We start from the raw sequence: 17271 nt of genomic DNA on the forward strand, positions 1-17271 counted from the left end.
CGGCCCCTCTCTCCCAGGTGGGGGCTGCCCTCTCTGCCCTCCCATGTGCTCAGGGGGAGGTGACCAATGGCGGCGACCCCTTCCTCTCCGGGGCTTTGTCACCACGTGTGTTCCCGGCCACCCTCAGCGCCTCTGCTCTGCCTCTGCCTCCTTTCCTGTCTCCTCCTCCACTAATTTTTTTTTGGTCTTTTTGATCAGGGTCTCGCTGTGCAGCTCAGGCCGGCCTGGAGCGCACTTCCTCCACCCGTTAGTCTCCGTGCGTCCCTTGCCCCAGCCATCTGAGCCCAGAATAAGGTGGAAGATCGAGGACCTCGCAGCCCCTGGACCTCGCCAGCCCGTGTGGGGTGCACAGGCTCTAGGAAGGGACCCCTCGGCTGCCACCCTGCTTCGGGCAGCACAGGAGGCCAGGCTCAGGGCTCCGCCACCAGCCCAGAGTTCCTGAGCTGTACACAGTGAACCCAAAGGGACAGGTTCCTTCTCAGGGGGTCACGTATAGGCGTGGCTAGCGGAAGTCCCGGTGCATTTCTCTACTTGTTAGTGTTGAGTGAATTGCAGTGAAACTTGACTGAAGAAGTCGTTGCAGGCTGACACCAGGCTGCTGGCTATGATCAAGATGCGGGGACTCTTCTGTCCTCGGTCCCTGGGCACTGCGGCCCCCACGGGGAAGGTGGCTGTGGGGTGGACGTGTAGTCACTTCTGTGCCCCTCCATTGCCTCCCCTGCCTGGGGTCCAACATTGGAGGTGGCTGTTGATGACACCGATGGACCAGCTGTCACCTTTCCCTCCAGAGCTGGGTCTGACACGAGGCTGCAGATGACAGAGAACGACATTTTTCTTTTCTTTTGCCATGCGCATGGAGTGTCCCCCATCAGCCCAGCCCAGGGTCCATCTGGAAGGAGCAGGGAGCGAGGGAGTGGCTGTCTGGGATGACGCCGGTGTACAGGGGCCATGCGGGGCTGCTCCACAGAAACACAGCCTGTGCCAGGGGTGACCTTGGGTGTCCTCGTCCCAAGCTGCCCATGGGCCCCCGGCATCGTCCAGTCCTGCAGAACAGGGAGCACGGGGCAGCATCTCACACTCCTCTGCACTTCGGGCACTCATCCCTCGGGGCAGGAAAGAGGGTCTGGCGTGTCAGCTGGAAGTTGGGATGGTGGGTGCAGAAGGGTTGAGGCAGAGGGGACCAGGTCGCTGGAGTAGAGGCGGGGTTGTTGTGGGTGACGCAGACACCAGGAAGGGGCCAGATGTCACAGCTGAAATGACACAAGGCTGGACGGGATGCAGCTGCATGCACTCCCCAAGCCCCCCGGAGACAAGCGGGTGACAGGACCTGGGCACCGTGTGCCCTGCCCTGTGCCGCAGTGAGCTCTCTCCCGCATACGTGGTGACAGCGAGAGGACCTCTGCGGATTCGCGTTGGCTTCAGCTTGCTCTCAGGAGGGGGTTGCCAGGCTCCTGTCCTCCACGGGGTGCGGGGTGGATTCCTGTCCTGGCCCTCGACGGACACAGTCCCAGCTGGAGCCAGGAGGCCACCTGCCGGCCAGGAACTCGTGTGCAGGGAAGGGCGGCAGACCGGGCAGGACAGAGCCTTACAAATTGGAGCAGCACCGCACGCTGGGACACGGGGGCGTCACAGGGGGGTGTTGCTCTGTCGCTGGCCACGCAGTGATCACAGGAAGACGAGCTCCTGACAGCGTCAACTGCTGTCCCCCTGGCCCTCGCCCCCGAGGCCCTTCGTGCCTTTTCTGTCTCAGCAGCTATCGAGTCAGCTCTTCGCTCCTGTGCCCGCTGGGTCACATTTCTTTGTTAGCATTTTAAATAAGTGGCTGAACAATTCCTCTGAGCTTTTTCTTTTAAAGAAACAGGGGAAAACGGCCCCTGGACAGGTTGGGCTGCTTCTCAGAGGCTGCGTGGATGCCAGGGCGCACACGCCCTGGCCCCGCGGGCAGGGCCGACCGTGTGCGCTGAGGGATGGGCGTGTGTGCGGCTGGCATGGGCCTTGCACACCCACACACGGAATGGAGACGGGACTCTTGCAAAGGTGGATGTGACTCTTTCGACAGCCCAAGGACCAAAGCGACAGATGTCATGGCTGGAGCCATGGTGACCCAGGCTTTCCACGCCAGAGCTCCTGATAAAGCTCAAGGTGCGTGGGGTCGGCGAGGTGTCCTTGTGTCACCTCCGAGGCCGCCCAGTGTCAGTCAAGACTGAGGGCAGGGAACGCAGGAAGGCGGCTGTCCAGGCGGCCACGGCTGACCTGCACCTGGTGAGGTCTGGGGGATCAGCAGCCGAGGGACCCAGTCACCGATTAGACGTCCTGGAAGCTGGTTTAGGACCCCACCAGACCGAGTGGTGCCCTTGATGGGAACGGTCACAGGAGATAGCACTCCCAGAAACACACCAGCAATCCTGAGAGACTCGGGGGCATCTTAAAGAATTCGAATCACATGCCCCAATCTAAAGAACAGTTCAAGTTAATCTTTCTGCAATTTTAGTTTAAATGAACTGGTATTTACTGCTTGTCCAACCATCGGGATTTTTGGTGACAGTGATTTTTTTGTTTTTGAGACAGGCTGGCCTTGAACTCAAGTTGATCCTCCTGCCTCAGCTTCCCGAGTGCTGGGATTACAGCGGTGCCACCATGCCCTGCCTTGACAGTGGTGACGTTCTGACAGCAGACTTGTGCCAGGGGACCAGGTTTCAAGTGCTGTCACCTTGACATAAGCTCTGTTTTGTGAACGTGAAGCGATTTCCACATCATTTCCAAAACTGTTGAACGTGGATATAACTGTCTGCCTTTCAGAGTGCTGTATTTTAAGGTGAGAGTTTTGTTATAGTGTATAAGAGGTATTTTCTCATTCAGACTTCAAGTTGATCTTGGGACCCACGAACACATGTCACCCCAGTGGCTTCAATTCTTTATATTCAAGAAGTTCTGGGGCTAGGGATATAGCTCAGTGGCATAAGCGCCTGCCTGGCAAGCACAAGGTAGTGAGTTCGATCCCTGGTACCGCAAAAAAAAAAAGGAGAAGAAGTTCCTAATCCTCAAGTTAAATGTCATATCATGCAACTGAAAGAATGTGTTTTTCCTTTTAAGTCTGACCGATTCTCATGTTTAAAAAATCTAGAAAAAGAGATATGATTATGTAAGAAGGTGGGGGAATTGTGGCAAAAGATCTAAAAGCCACCTCAAAACAAACACATCCAGACATATAAATGTGTGACACTTGAATAAACTGAAGTGTGTGTAAGTCACAAAGGTAATGAGGACATACACCAGTATTTTCATATCGTTTGTTTTAATTGAAGTGCCCTTTTTATTTCCACACACTTTCAATTAATTTTTCAAAGGTTAGGGTTTAAAATTTGTGAGTGACTTAGCAGGGCTTGGTAGTGCATGCCTGTAATCCCAGACTCGGGAGGCTGAGGCAGGGGGATTGCATGAGTTCAAGGCCAGCCTTGGCTATGCAGCAAGACCCTGTCTCAAAAAGACAAAAAAAAGTAAAAAAGAAAAGAAAGGAAAGGAAAAGAAAAGAAAAATCCCACAAAAACGTGTGAGATGCCCACGAATACTTTCTTGCCGGTTCGGGTGCTTTCTGGCCCTCTTCCCCAGGGTGCCCACAGGTGCCCAGCCCTGGGCAGGAGTTTTCTGTGCTTTCTCTACATAAACAGAACCATGGCTTTGTTTTCCTGTGTATTCTTTTACTTAAAAGATGTGTTCTGTTTTGTGCTTGCATACACCCTCTGGGAGCTTTTAAAACAATTTGAGAATTAGATTCTCTGTCCCTGTCTGTCTCTGTCTCTGTGTGTCTCTCTGTCGCTGTCTGTCTCTCTCCCTCTCCCCGCTCCCTCCCTTTCTCAGAACTGGGTGAAACCCAGTGCCGCTAGGCAGTGCTGTACCACTGAGCCCCACCCAGCCCTTTCGATTTCATGTTGAGACAGACTCCCTCCGGGTTCCCAGGGTGGCCTTAGTTAAAAATAACACACAGATAGAAGGGAGAACCCCAAACACCATCACAGGGTCTCAGACGACTTTAGCTTCTCCTGGGCAGTCCCTCTGACAGGTGCTTGTTCTTCCTGGAGAACTGATTTTTGCTTTTTGTTTTTTGTCTTTGGTTTTCATTTTTGGAGACAAGGTCTCACTATAGTCCAGGGTGGTCTTGAACTTGTGTCGATCCTCCTGCCTCAGCCTTCCGAGTGGTAGGATTACAGGTGTGCACCACTCACCTAGCAAGAGAACTATATTCTTAATGTTCTGTGCTGTCCTAAGAACAGGGTCGCCCGGACCTGTGGTTCCTTTTGCTCCTGTGTTGGGGGGCCTGTTAGATCCCCTCTGGGGCCTGCAAATGCTCCTCAGTGAGGGTGAACCCCGTTTCCTTCAGCCCCTCCTTGCAATGGGTGCTGAAAGTTTCTTTTGTTTTTATGCCCTACGGGTCACGGAGGTCCTTGTGTCTCCCTGTGTGTACCCAGAAACGAATCTTTCTACAAAGAGCACGCGCTTAGTTTTCCGCGGGGCGGCGTCGAGCGCAGCCACCAGCAGGGGGCGAGCGAGGTCCGGCGGGCGACGGCGAGCCGGGCTCGGGACGCATCCGGTGCCTGGAGCAGGCCCAGCACCCTGCGCGGGTTCGCCGCCTGTTCTCACCTCCCGCTTTATAAATATGATATTTCTATTTGCTTTTTTACTTGTCTTTGGTTAACTTTTCACCATCCTTTTGGTGACTTGTGAAAGGCTTGTTATGAATTTGGATCATAGTTCCTACCGTCCCTAGTGATTGTATTTTTTTCATATTTTATCACATATCCTTAGGATGGCTCATATAAAGTTTAAATTATGATTTAATCAAATTTGTCAAACTTAATTCTTTAATATATTTGCATTTCATATTCTTTTAAGAAAGCATTTTTAAAACCCCAAATCAACATTCTTTTCTTCTCTATTTTCCTCTAGTGCTTTATAGGTATTTTGCTTTTTTCTTTTTAGCTCAAAAAATTCTACTTAGAAACAGTTCATCGGGCTGGGGATATAGCTCAGTGGTATAAGTATCTGCCTGGCAAGTGCAAGGTCCTGAGTTCAATTCCCAGTACAGCAAAAACAAAAACAAACAAACAAAAAAACATGGTCCAGACACAGTTCATCATTTTTTTTTTTTTTTAAACAGGGTCTTACTATCCAGTTCAGCCTGGCCTCAAACTCACTACGTAGCCTAGGCTGGCCTCCACCCTCCTGCCTCAGCCTCCAAATGCTGGGATTATGGGGAGGCACCACCATGCCATTTCATTTTTTTCTTTCAGTATGAGGGGTTGAACCCAGGGTCTCCACACTGAGCTACATTCCCAGCACTTTTTTATTTTGAGACAGGGTCTCGCAAACCCATTGGGTTGCTCAGCTGGGCTTGAACTTGCCTCAGCCTCCTGCAGTGCTGGGATTACAGGTGTGCGCTACGCTTGGCTCTTCATTGAGGTTATTTTTGATCCAACAGGAAACAACTTGCTCCTATTTATTTGAGACGTTCTTTGAACTTAAAAAATATGAGATCCACTCCATTAAAAATCACGATTCTACATAATGATTAAGGAAGGACTTACGCAGAGAATAAACGTTTGAATACATCGCCACCTGGGGCAGAGGCCGACTGGAGCTCTTCCCTCCTCAGAGGCTGTGCCACAGCTTGGGCCGAGACAGCAAATGGTGGGTAGTGCACGTGGTGCCACCTAGGCCGGTGCCTGGGCAGGTGGAAGGCGCTTGGGGCAGGGCAGAGCCTGCGGCCCTCCTGCCCACACTGCGTGCTGTGTGCTGCTTTGTGGTGGCTGCGCCGCTGCTGTCCCGGGCCCGCCCCCGACCCAGCTGAGCTTTAGGAAGCTCTCCTGGCCCATACGATGAAAACCTGCCAGCCCCCTGTAAATCCACCTGGATGTTTCAAAAGCTTATTTTAAAGACCAGATAAACAAGCAATGGCTGCAAGGAGACCGCTTTCCCTTTTCATTGGCTTGTATTAGACAGAAGCTTTGGAGCTGGGTGAGAGGGTGCACGCCTGTAACACCACTCACTGGGGATGTCACCGCCTGTAGCACCATCCACTCAAGAGAGTGAGGCAGGAGGATCTCAGGTTTGAGACCTGCCTGGGCAACTTAGCACGGCCCTGTCTCAAAATAAAAAGGCCTGGGAACGTGACTTAGTGGCAGGGTGCTTGCTTAGCATTTCTGAGGTAATGGATTCAATCCCTGAGACTGCAAATTAAAAAAGGATGGAAAGAAGGAAGGAAGGGAAGAAGGAAGGGAGGGAGGAAAGACAGGAGAGCCAAGGAAGGGGCTTGTGGGTGCCCACAGCTAGCTGAGAATCCGGCTGGGGGCTGGGCTGTGGCGAGGAAGTTGTTACCCTATAGTGGAAGAGATCACAAAATGCCCTCTGGCCCCAGGTGAAGGAGCCGCTGGGGCTGGCCGCTGGGTGTCCGACACAAGCCCTGCCCTGGGGCAGCCCTGAGCCGCTCCTTACATCGGTCTGCCCCCACGTCCAGCGGAGGGAGGGTCCTCCTGACCGGGTCCTGCCTGCGGCCTCCTGAGCGACGAGGTCCTCCTGACTCAGGCGCCCGCGTCCTCTGTGGGCTACAGGGAGCAGTCAGAGGTGGTGAAGCCTGCAGGCGCCCGGGCCGAGCGGCCCCTTCCCAGCCCGCCCCAGACTGCTCCTGACCTTGCTGTCCTGAAAGCGGCGAGGAGGCGCGGCGACACCGTGCAGCTCTCCCCTTACTCTCCTGGCGACCCCTGCTTCCATATCCAGGGTGTGCCCGCGTAGGGTCTCCCGCCCGCAGCCCCACCGCAAAGCTGTCTCAGTGCCCGTGCTCGGGCCCCCGGGTTAATGGCGTTGGGCGGCAATGGCAGCTCGCTCCTTGGGCCGCCTCGCAGTCACGGAATCACAGCGGACCACGAGCAGCACTCGTTGAATCCACTGCGGGGCTTTGAGGACCAGGGACAGCGCCGCAGAAGGCAAGAGCAGCGCGGCCGGCGGTGGGCTTTCAGGACCGGGGACAGCGCGAAGAGAAGGCAAGACCAGGGACAGCGCGCAGAGAAGCAATGCCTGAGCCATCAGAGGGCTTTCAGGACCAGGGGCAGCACCCACACAGAAAGACAAGACCCGTGCCGTCAGTCCTGCTGTAGGGACCGTGGACAGCGCCCTCCAAAGATCCGCACTGTCAGCTTGGCTTTCAGGACCTGGGGTCAGCGCCCACAGAAGACAAAAGCCGGCACTGTCAGCGGTAGGCGCCCCCTCCAGACCTCCATCTTTCCAGTGGTGGGAGACTAGGCAGGGTTGGATCCACTGAGTCCGGAGCCTGGTGTGGCGCTCGGGGCCGGTCCCTGGGCCTGCACTGGACAGTGTCCCCTAACCTGACCTCCCACAGTCGGGCCCCATCAGCCTGGGAAGCGAGCCAGGCAGAGAGAAGTGCGCCTTCGCTGAGCGTGACAGCCCCACCACGGTGCGCGGTGAGCCCAGCCCTGACCGCTGACCCAGCCTGGTCCTTGGGGTCAGAGCACAGGAAGGAGAGTCCAGGCTGTCTCCGGAAATGGGAACCTGCAGCCAACAGCGACGCGGAGCTTTCTCTCTTCATCTACGGGCAGGTAGAGCTCGGGCTGCCTTCTTAAAGCAGCTTCTGAAGCATAGGAGGCTGCGGGAGACCAGGGCTGGGAAACGGATGTCATGTCCCGCTCACCCGCTGCTCACTGCCCACAGGCACCGTGCCTCTTCCCCCAAGACCCGGCGCAGAGGGAATGCCCTCCTGACTGCCAGAGGCGCCCAGGTGGCCCATGCGGCTCTTGGAGATCTGGGTCCTCATCTCTTTCCCAAAAGGATCACAGGTCTCCCTGGCGTCGGTCAGCCAAGCCGTGAGGTGTGTGGTGCACCCTAAGCCTGCTCTCAACCCTGGCAGCAGCAATGAAGGTGGGGCTCCTCCAGCTATGCCCAGGTTTGTGCTTTCCCGAGAAGGGCCTGGAGGATCAGTGGAGGCCACAGACCCCTCGATCACTGGGCGAGGATACAGATCCGCACCAGTAAGGGGCGGAGTGTGCAGGGCTAAGGATGCAGCACCCTCCCGCCGTCAGTGTGTGACAATCAGGGAGCGTGGGCATCTGCGGACATCACCAGAGCTGCCGTGTGCAGCACTCATGATTGAGAACTGGGTGACCCCCAAAGCCTCGTGCTCACGCATGGCAATTTTGGAGGGTGGTTGGGTTATGGGAGCTCGTAGCTGACTCGCTGTTAAAAGCGGCAGTCTCTGGGGTGAGGCCTTGAAGTGTTTTTCTCCCTCCCCAGCTCCTGCCTTCACCTCCACTTCTGTCCACCGTGTCCTGAGTAACTCTCCTGCACCTGGCCCGTCTGCCACTCTGTCCTGCCTTGGGGCCTCTGGCTAGGCACTGAGCCGTGAGCCAAGGGAAACCACTCCTCCTTTATGCTGTGGTATCGGGTGTTTTGTCCCAGCTGTGAGGAGAGAGACGGCTGCGACAGGGCTTTGCTCTGCAGGGCTACTGACTGCAGCGATTGACTCAGCCTCCAAGAAAATGCCTCGGACCCACCCAGCCCTCATGGCTGGTCTTTCTGGCGTGACCACTCCACCCTCAGGCCAGCAGACGTGCCCTAAGAACTGGTGTGGTCAACCACGACAAGGACAGGTCCACCAGGTGTGACACAGATGGGCTCCAAGAGCCACGGGCAAGGCCAGTCCTTCCCTTTCACCTGTCCCACGAGGTCCTCTCATTCCCTTGGGGAGTCCTTGCCACTGACCACATCCATGGTCGCACCGTGAGACCCGCGTAGAAAGCAGCAGAACCAGGAGCGGACTCAGCGTCCTGCTCTCTTGCTGTGACACAGGCGTCCCTGAAGGCCTGCTGGAGCTGCGGGAGGGGCGGTGGTTGCAGAGGCACTGCCCTGCCCGCCTGCTCCCCTCGAGCTCAGTCTCTGGATGGATGATACAGCCGCGCGGAGCGTCTCTGTTGCCCAGAACATGGTTGGCAGCTGAGCATGAGGAAGAACGGTCACTGCACAGGTAAAAAACCTGGCCTGCTCCTCCTTGGCTGCTACCTCTGCTGCTCCAACCTCACCGCACCCAGAGCAGCTGTAGTGCCCTGCCCTATTCCAGAGGACCTGCCCCATGTGGCCGCCATGAGCAGGGGACCCAGCACGACTCAGGCCAGCCTCACAGGCGGCGTGATCACTGTCACCGTGGCCGCCATCAGTTTGTGACTGCACAGTCCTAGCACACAGTGTGGCCAGGCACACCGTGACTTTGCAACACAGAGCCCATCCTCATTCTTTTTCATGGATGGGGAAGCTGGGGCAGAGGGCCATAATCCGAAGCACGGTCTTGGTGTGAGGGAGCAGAGGTGCTAAGGTGCAACCTAGCGTGTTCAGCATTAAAGCTGGTGCTCCAGGCTTCTCTGCGGTCATCAAGAAAATGTGACTTAAATGCGTAAGTGTTCATGTTTCTTTCAGCAAAGCCCAGAAGGCAGGCAGGGCCGTCACAGTGCTGGGGCTGTAACCAAGGACCCAGGCTCTTATTATTCTGTTCAGTACAACTATAACAAGAGCTTCCATACTTCTTTGCCTCATGGTCCAAGCTGGCTGCTGGAGGACAAGCCATCACCCCTGCTTTACAGGTAAAACGATATGGTGTGCCCTGCTCTTCACAGAGTGGTGGTGAAAGCATAGTATTTCGTGCCAGCCAGGTCAGTCTTAGCTTTGTCACCTCCTAGCTATGTGAATCAAGTACACTATGCCATTTTGCTTTACTACACTTTAGTTTCTTTATCTGCAAAATAATAATCGTGACCATGCCTACCAGGTGGGGCCGCTGTGAGTGCCTGGCACACAGTGCGTGCCCAGTAGATGCGGGAGGAGGGTGATCATGTGCTGCTGCAGCTGGCAGTGATGACCAGGACGGCGATGATGGTTTGGTGGCTGTGACGGTAGGGTACGATGCTGACGGTAGGGTCGCAGGTGCTCTCCCATTGCGGGGATACAATGCCTGACACAGTTTGAAGGAGGAGAGGTTTAAACCTGGCTCACGGTTTTGGCATTTCAGTTCAGTGTGCTGGCTTAAGGTAGGAGGGCAGAGTGGGAGGGTCTGGGGGCGGAGAGCTGCTCACCGTGTGAACAGGAAGCAGAGAGGGAAGGGAGGGGCTGTCCCGGCCATGTCCCACCCACCTCTTCCTCAAGCCACGCCCAGATCCGCCCCTTCCCCCAGGCCACGCCCCATCTCTTCCCCCAGGCTCCGCCTCCTGACCGGCAGTCCCGTAGGAACTCATGTTGGATCAACTCTCGCCTCGCGGGTTAGAACAGCGCTCCAGGACCCGGTCACCTTCCCACAGCGCCACCCGGGCATACGAGGCTTTGGAGGCCGACTGTGGCTCTAACTGCTCACAGTGCCTGGGGTGATAACGGAGAAGGTATTTAAGCCCAGAGTCACCTCCTTCCGTGTCTTTGTGATTAATGAGAGACAGGATAACTCGCTGCATCTGTACGGTTTGAAGAAAATAAACAAATGTCCATTTATCATTATCTCATTATGATCAGGTTATCTAATTGTCCTTGAAGACAGTGCTTGTTTAGGAAATGAATGGGAGCTCTCTTAGATACCCTAACAGTTTCGTGCCTGCAAGGTGAGTCTCTGGCTTGGCGCATAAGGTTTTTGGAAATTTTTTTATGCTAACAGCATCTATGCAGGTAGTGAAACAATTTAACCTGTCAATTTGAAAAGCGAGTGTGGAGGCAGGAAGATGTCAGCTGTGAAAGCCAAACGTCACACATCCGGGGCTCCATGAGAACCTTTGGCGGGCAGCGCCTCAGGGCTTTTCCGGGGCACACGTGGGCACAGCAAGCCAGTCAGGATGGCTTTCCCCCGTGCCGGCAGTTCTTAGGTCTTCAGTTATTTGTTGTTGGTGATTGTTGCTTAGGGATCCTTCCTACTTTGGCTTGTTTTTTGAGATAAGGTCTTGGTACGTACTCCAGGCTGGCCTCAAACTCACTGTGTCCCCAGGCTGCTCTTGAACTTGTGGTGATCCTCCTGCCTCAGCCTCCTGAGTGCGGGGAATACAGGCATGTGCCACCATGTTCTGCTGTCCTTTCTACTTTTAAGGCCTGTGTTCTCAGCTCAGTTTACTTTATGGGAGGAGGTGTGTCTCAGGATGTGACCACTGGCCACTGTCCCTCCAGGTGAGGATAGAGTTGTCCTTGGTGTGGAGGGTAGAGAGTCAGCCAGGGGAAGGGGTAGAAGCTGCGGCCATAGCTCTGGCCCTGCAGGCAGCTTGGCCTGCACTCTCCGCTCAGCCCATTCTGCATGCATCTTCCTCAGCCCTGTCGCTTGGCCACGCATCCTGGTAGCTGAGGTCCAGCAGCCCAAGGTGCACGTGGTCCACCAGGGCAAACAGACTGCTGAACTGGGAAGGAGGTTTCCAGACAGTTCTTGGAAAAAATGTAACTAGCTGAACCCAGAGCCCAGCCCTCGTTCTGGCGGCCCTTGTGTAGGAGACACTGAGGAACCCTGACCTCGCTCTCCAAGTTGGTGTCTGGGAAAACATTGGCTTCGGTCAAATTCTCCGTTGCATCCAGGATCAAATCTGCACCACAGCAGGTTTCTCTCTTCTCTGGGCTCTGAAAACACACACGGGCTTGGGATACACTAGCTGTGCACACTAAACATGCATCCTCATGCGGATGTGGATGCTGTTTCCAAGGACACAGCTCAGGAATGCTGGCCTTTGGATGCCTAGGCCACGGACTTGTAGGGTGGTGATTTTGTCATCTGTGAGTATCACAGCCACGTGGTCTGTCACTCTCAGCATGGCTGGCATTTGGCTGGGGTCCTTCCCTGGGTAGGGGACTGCCCTAAGCATGGGAAGATGTTCGACAGTGTCCGGGCCTCTTCTCACAAGATGCCCCCAACTAGACCCTGCTCCTGGCTGTGATAACCAAAGCCATCTCCAGAGTGCCAGATATGGTAGCACAAGCCTGCAGTCCCTGCACTCCAGAGGCCGAGGCAGGAGGATCACCAGCAGCTCTGGGCCAGGCTAAACTATATAGTGAGACCCTGTCTCCAAGCAAAGAAACACAAACAGCCCTATCTCTAGGTAGTGCCACTTGTTCTCCAGGGGTGACACTTCTGCAGTGGTGACCAGAGCACTAGGGATCGTGAGATGGACATCAGTTCTCTAAGCACATTCTCAGTTCTCATCTGTGACAGTGACACATGCAGTCTCTGGGAATTCGCAGGGAACTGTGCCATACACTATGAAACCTTGGCTCCGCCTGGTGGGTGACCACAGCTGCAGAACCACAGAATGAGATCAAAAGCTCGCTAGGGCTTCTGATGGAGCCCCCAACCCTCAAGCTACATCAGGCCGATCCAGCAGACAATGTTGGATCTTTTCCAGTTGACAAATTGGGTTTTTCGGAAAGCACAGCAGTTGGATTTATAATAATGTTTAGGGTTCAAGGGGAGAAGGATGGAAGAATTTTCTGTGGTTGTGAAGGTCCTTGATTGCATCTTCGGAATCTGAAGAGGTGTGAGGATGTGCAGACGTCTCACCTGAGGGATCGGAGCCCAGGGGCAGGAGGAAGAGGAGCCTCAGCAGCTGCACCTGTTGCAGGCCGACTGAGCTCCAGCCGCTCACACCTTGTCCTGGACACATCTGCAGGTGGTGACTTTCTCACAGTATGCTTTTGAAAAGCAGTTTACTAGCTGGGCATGGTGGTACACACCTATAATCCCAGCACTCAGGAGGCTGAGGCAGGAGGAGGCTGAGGCAGGGAGTCTGAGGCCAGCCTGGGCCATATAGTGAGTTCAAGGGCAGCCTGAACTACAGAGTGAGACCCTGTGTCAAAAAAAATAAAAACAAACAACAAAAAAGCAAAGCAATTTATGAAGCAAATCAACAGTTCATCAAGGGGTGCCAGCTGGGAGTGAGTTGCTGGCCCTTTGGCCCTGACAGATGACCTGGGTTGATAGTGTCCTGCACAGGACGCCTCCTTCGGGAATGGCTTTGGCAGGTGAGATTAGTGAAGGCGCTGCACTGGCTGGGTCCAAGCCTAACATCTGGGGTCCTCAGGATGTGGACAGACATGGAGGGAGACGGCCTGGTGGCTGCAGAGTCCAAGGTTGGACCTTTGCTGCCACGAGCCAGGTTAAGGTAGTGTGGAAGCAGCCAGCTGTGAGGGGTGGGCACAGCCCCTGGCGCCTGTAGGAGGGGCCCAGGGACACCTTGACTCCATGCTTCTGACCCAGAACCAGGGAGGGCACACAGTGGTTTTTCAAAGCCACACAGTCTAGGGGACTTTGTGATGCCTGCAGTAGGAGACCAGTGTGGGTGACGGTGGATTTGCCTGGTCCTCTGCTGTGTCTTCATCCACCATAGATACCTGCTGAGACTGCCCTGGCCGGACAAAATGGGCAGGACCCTCGCTGCTGCCCCCACTTGAACACAGGGGACAGGACACATGGGTACAGACAGCAGGGGCCAGCTGGAGGCTGAGGAAAGGCTGAGGCTGTCGGGAGCTGCTGAGCTGGGTGACAGCCACACCCACGCTCGGCCCTCCCTGACACCCGTGGGCCTCCTACTGTGGACCCGGATTTGCTTCTGGGCCTCTAGGTTCCACAGCTGTGACCATTTCTTGTCTTCCTCCCAAGGGCTGCAGGAGATCTGATGCGGGCGAATGTCTTTCACATCGGGTGGCACTCCCCCTCCCAGCCGACTGCTAATAATTCTCTCTGCATCTGTTCCCAGAGGGTCCACCTAGCACTGGGCCAGCTGCTTGGCCACGGGACGTGTTTCCATCAGCTGTATTAAGCTTTTGTGTTTTCTGACAATCTCAGTAGATGACCGTGCTCCAGTTGCCAGGTGTCCAACAGTTCAACTTTGTGTCTGGGAAACGATTTGTGTAAATATCCACCACGCACGCATGTTTGTGTTCCTACCGAAACCATCTGGCAGCCCTATTAAAATGTAAACGGGAACCTCTGCAATGTAAGAAAACAAACCCCGAGAAGGGACACACGGGCTTTATTAGAATCTCGATTATTCTTGAAGTCAACCATTGAGAAACTCACTCCAGAAGAATCTGTGCATTCTAGCCCAGAAAAGACACAGGCTGGGCCTCTGAGGGCGAGCTGACCCCTGGCTGCAGAGCTGCAGGGACCCAGGATGGTTCTGCTTCCTGTGGCGGAGGTGACCAGGCCCTGCCAGAGTTGGTCCTTTCCTTTCTTCATCTACTTTCCCTGCAGCACTGCCGGCCAAGCCCAGGGCCCCAGGCCGCTTCACACCAGGTCTTGTAATCAGGAAATGCGAGATCAACAACCCACTGGCCTCCTGTGAGTCAGTTCCCTGGAAATCCTTTAAGTACCCCTTAGGAGATTCCTCCTGGGTGGGGAGGCAGGACCTGGAGCAGGGGCCAGGCAGCTGTCAGATGCACACAGTACCGCTGTGACCCACCCAGAATCTGCTACTGGCTGAGGGACAGTCGGGCTCCCCGGCTCTGAGCAGTGCTGTGAGGGCCCTAGGGACTGAAGGAGGCCGTTGTTGGCTTTTCAGCCAAGCCATGTGCGCTGCATCCAGAGAGCCTGTCACCCCCGCCCAAGGCAGGAGACGCGAGCGGGAGTCACCGGGTGGCTGGCTGGGGCGCACACACACCGGGAGGACTCGGGGCAGTGACCACAAGAAGGGCCTTTGGGGCAAGTGGACGGTGGTGTTTAATTCCGCCATCTTTTCACGATTCAACTCTCTCACCCAAGGGTTCAGGAATTAGTGTCTCTTCCTCCATCTCAAGGAAGACAGTCACTTCCTGAGTCCAAAAGGGCTCTAGAGGGGTGAGGGGGATGCACAGCCGGCCTGGCTGGGCCCTCGGGGCGAGGGCCAGTCACAGGCGGGAGGGGCTGTGTGCCCTGTGTCCGGCTCATCCCGAGCACTTGTCCTGCGTCCCTTGCCACACCGGGGGGATGTGCAGTCCCCTGGGCCCGTCTGGAGGCCGCATGTGAACCCTGCCACCTCTGCCCCGTATTTCTTACTCTCTTGGAGGCATGCGACAACTGTGCTGCCCTCAGCTCCCGTCTCCTCAGTGTGCACCCTGGGGTTTGGGGGCCGCAGCGACTGCTGAGACAGAATTCAAGCTACCGTGTGAAAGGCTGCTTTTTAATTAGGTCTTGGCAACTTGCTAATGGCACTTCTGGACGTACAATGACCCTGCAGCGGCGCTCCCACAAAGCTGGGGGTTTGAGCCGTTTCTAGTTTGAAACTGCAAATACAAGACAGAGGCAGGAGGCTTTGCTTGGCCTTAGCCCCCGCAACAAGCCGTTTTCCGAGGACGGGGCCGGCTTTGTCCTGCAGTGTGAACGGGGGCGACCAGGCGCTGCTGCAGGGAGCCGGGGTCCTAGTGACTCCAGGTCACTTGCGAGGCTGCTGGATGTTCTGGGGCCGCGGGGACGGGTGCTTGTCTATGGAGGCGTGGGGCTTCTGGTGAGCCACCTGTGCGGCCGCTGGGGGGAAGTCCTTGTCACCCTGTGAGGAGACAGGAACGCACAGGCCGGTTACTCGTGAGCGAATCCATCAGTGGGGTGGGAGCCCCAGTCCCAGGGTCCCAGCTTTCTGCAGGATGGACAGGGGCTGCAAGCGGGTGACGGGCAGCAGGCCTGTTGTCAGCAAGAAGCCGGTGGCTGTGGGGTCCTGAGGCCATCATAGCAGGGAGCTACAGGTGGAGGAGCCCATATGCCACAGGATGGGTGATGCTCACGGCTCTGCCCACGTGATGAGACTCGGGTGCCATACGACAAACCTGGCATCAAGTTGGGTGTGGGAGGCTGTGCCATGCTAGGGCTGCTTTTCTGGTCATTTGAACTGGGGCGAGGCAGGACCTAATGCGGAGTCTCAAATATGGATGTGTCAGCCAGACTGGGCGCTGCCAGGGTGCCGAGGCACAGGTCGAGCTGAAAGTGATTTGCCTCGTTCCAGAGAAGGTGTCTGGCTGTGCTTGGCGGGGGTCCAGCTGGCTTCTTGTGGCCATGGTGGGGGTGACACGCTGGGACAGGCTGGAGCCTGGCGTGCGCAGTGGAGCTCACCGTGCTGCCCTGAACGGTCACACATGGCTGCAGCCACAACTGTCCCAGGCTCTCAGGGTGGCGGTGGCCACAGCTCCTTCAGCGGAGCTGTCCCTAGCAATGGCATTCCCTTCAGACACCAGGTAAGGACTTGCACATGCGGAGGGGCACAGCCTGGGTGGTGTCACAGAGGGGGCGGGGCGTTAGGAGAGGCCAGGCTTTCCCACGAGTTTCTTAGAAGACAGCGGTGTGAGCAAAATGTCAGCTTAGCCCAGGGACCCGCAAAGGAAGCAGCTACAGGGGAGACATCAGGGAGTGCTGAGTGACCCCAACTTTGTTCATGGGTGCTAGATTCATATTTAATGCTTGTGTGCTGTGACATATAGCTGTTATGCTGATTTTCTCAATCATTTAAAAATGTGGAAACCTTTCCGCTCAGGCCCCTTAGATGCCTGGCCCCAGGACATAGTCTGCCAGGGCTGGTGGAGCCCGCACGGGGGACAGGAACACTGGCCAGGGGTCCTGTACCGCTGGACCTGCCTGGTTGTGGGCTCTGCACTTCCTAACTACAGAGGCCGGGACGAGGGCCCGTGCACTGTGGGTGCGAAGAGGTGACAGCTCTTACCCGGGCGATGACACCGGAGATGAACACGGTCGGCTTGGGTGGGCTGGAAAACAAGAGAGAGGCGGGTTGAACAGAAATGTCCCAGAAGGGGGCTGGGGATTTAGCTCAGCGGCACAGCGCCTGCCTGGCAAGCGCAAGGTCGTCAGTTCGATTCCCGGTACCGGAGAAAAAAAAAAAAAAAAAAAAAAAAAAAAAGAAACGTCCCAGAAGGGGACAGGGAGGCGGCGACTGCGTGAAGGTGGGTGAGGCTGGGTTTGGGGTGTACGACCAACAAAGGTGGTTTCGCTCACTCCCAGGAGGAGAACGGAGGAATGAGGGAGCAGACCTCTTCCTCTGCTAGCTTTTTCACAACCACCAGGCCGGCAGGTCCAGGGTCCCTTTCTCCTGAGGTTTGTCTGGGCAGGTGGCAAACAGCTGGCAAACTGCCTAAGAGCACCTTCCGTTTGCTTCCTGGTGGACCCCCGAATTTCCATGGTGGGCAAGCCCAGACAGAACCGAAAGGAAGTAAGCGCTTCCCTGAGGCTGGGCGGAAGCTGCTCCACGCTGGGATGAACTTCCTGCCTTATCCAGCAAGGGTTTGCCC

The 17271-nt window shown here is 55.9% G+C and overlaps 2 protein-coding genes across 4 annotated transcripts in view; one reads left to right on the plus strand and one right to left on the minus strand.

Annotated features, from left to right (window-relative positions):
• Positions 1–6655: 6655 nt before the first annotated feature.
• On the plus strand, positions 6656–10441 carry LOC102004834. 3 transcript variants are annotated; one of them, XM_005386119.1, is made up of 5 exons: positions 6656–7246; positions 7519–7607; positions 7720–7876; positions 8299–9638; positions 10250–10441. In XM_005386119.1, the coding sequence occupies exons 1-3, from the start codon at positions 6850–6852 to the stop codon at positions 7873–7875; spliced, it is 642 nt and encodes a 213-aa protein (XP_005386176.1). In that variant the 5' UTR covers positions 6656–6849; the 3' UTR covers position 7876; positions 8299–9638; positions 10250–10441. The 3 variants fall into 3 exon arrangements, 2 of the variants coding, with proteins under 2 accessions (XP_005386176.1, XP_005386177.1); XR_001234323.1 differs by lacking the exon at positions 10250–10441 and having other exon boundaries at positions 7391–7607; positions 8299–9618; XM_005386120.2 differs by lacking the exons at positions 8299–9638; positions 10250–10441 and having other exon boundaries at positions 7720–8028.
• A 3578-nt stretch (positions 10442–14019) lies between these two features.
• The window catches only part of Dap (death-associated protein), a 53412-nt gene continuing 50160 nt past the window's right edge, over positions 14020–17271 (minus strand). The window contains exons 3-4 of the mRNA XM_005386121.2: positions 16689–16731; positions 14020–15527 (exon numbers count right to left, since the gene is read on the minus strand). Coding sequence (XP_005386178.1) covers positions 15414–15527; positions 16689–16731 — 157 coding nt within the window. The 3' untranslated portion in view covers positions 14020–15413. The remainder of the gene's footprint in view (positions 15528–16688; positions 16732–17271) is intronic.

This window comes from Chinchilla lanigera, unplaced genomic scaffold, assembly GCF_000276665.1.
Source record: "Chinchilla lanigera isolate Chin_1 unplaced genomic scaffold, ChiLan1.0 scaffold00025, whole genome shotgun sequence".
In the NCBI taxonomy this organism is placed as follows: domain Eukaryota; kingdom Metazoa; phylum Chordata; class Mammalia; order Rodentia; family Chinchillidae; genus Chinchilla; species Chinchilla lanigera.

What these genes read in the sequence shown, in the direction of transcription:
- LOC102004834 (XM_005386119.1), top strand. Translation starts at nt 6,850, where the DNA reads ATGGCGTTGGGCGGCAATGGCAGCTCGCTCCTTGGGCCGCCTCGCAGT. An exon ending in AAAAGCCGGCACTGTCAGCG is followed by an intron (nt 7,247 to 7,518) that starts GTAGGCGCCCCC and finishes CCTTGGGGTCAG; the next exon opens with AGCACAGGAAGGAGAGTCCA. An exon ending in CTCTCTTCATCTACGGGCAG is followed by an intron (nt 7,608 to 7,719) that starts GTAGAGCTCGGG and finishes CACTGCCCACAG; the next exon opens with GCACCGTGCCTCTTCCCCCA.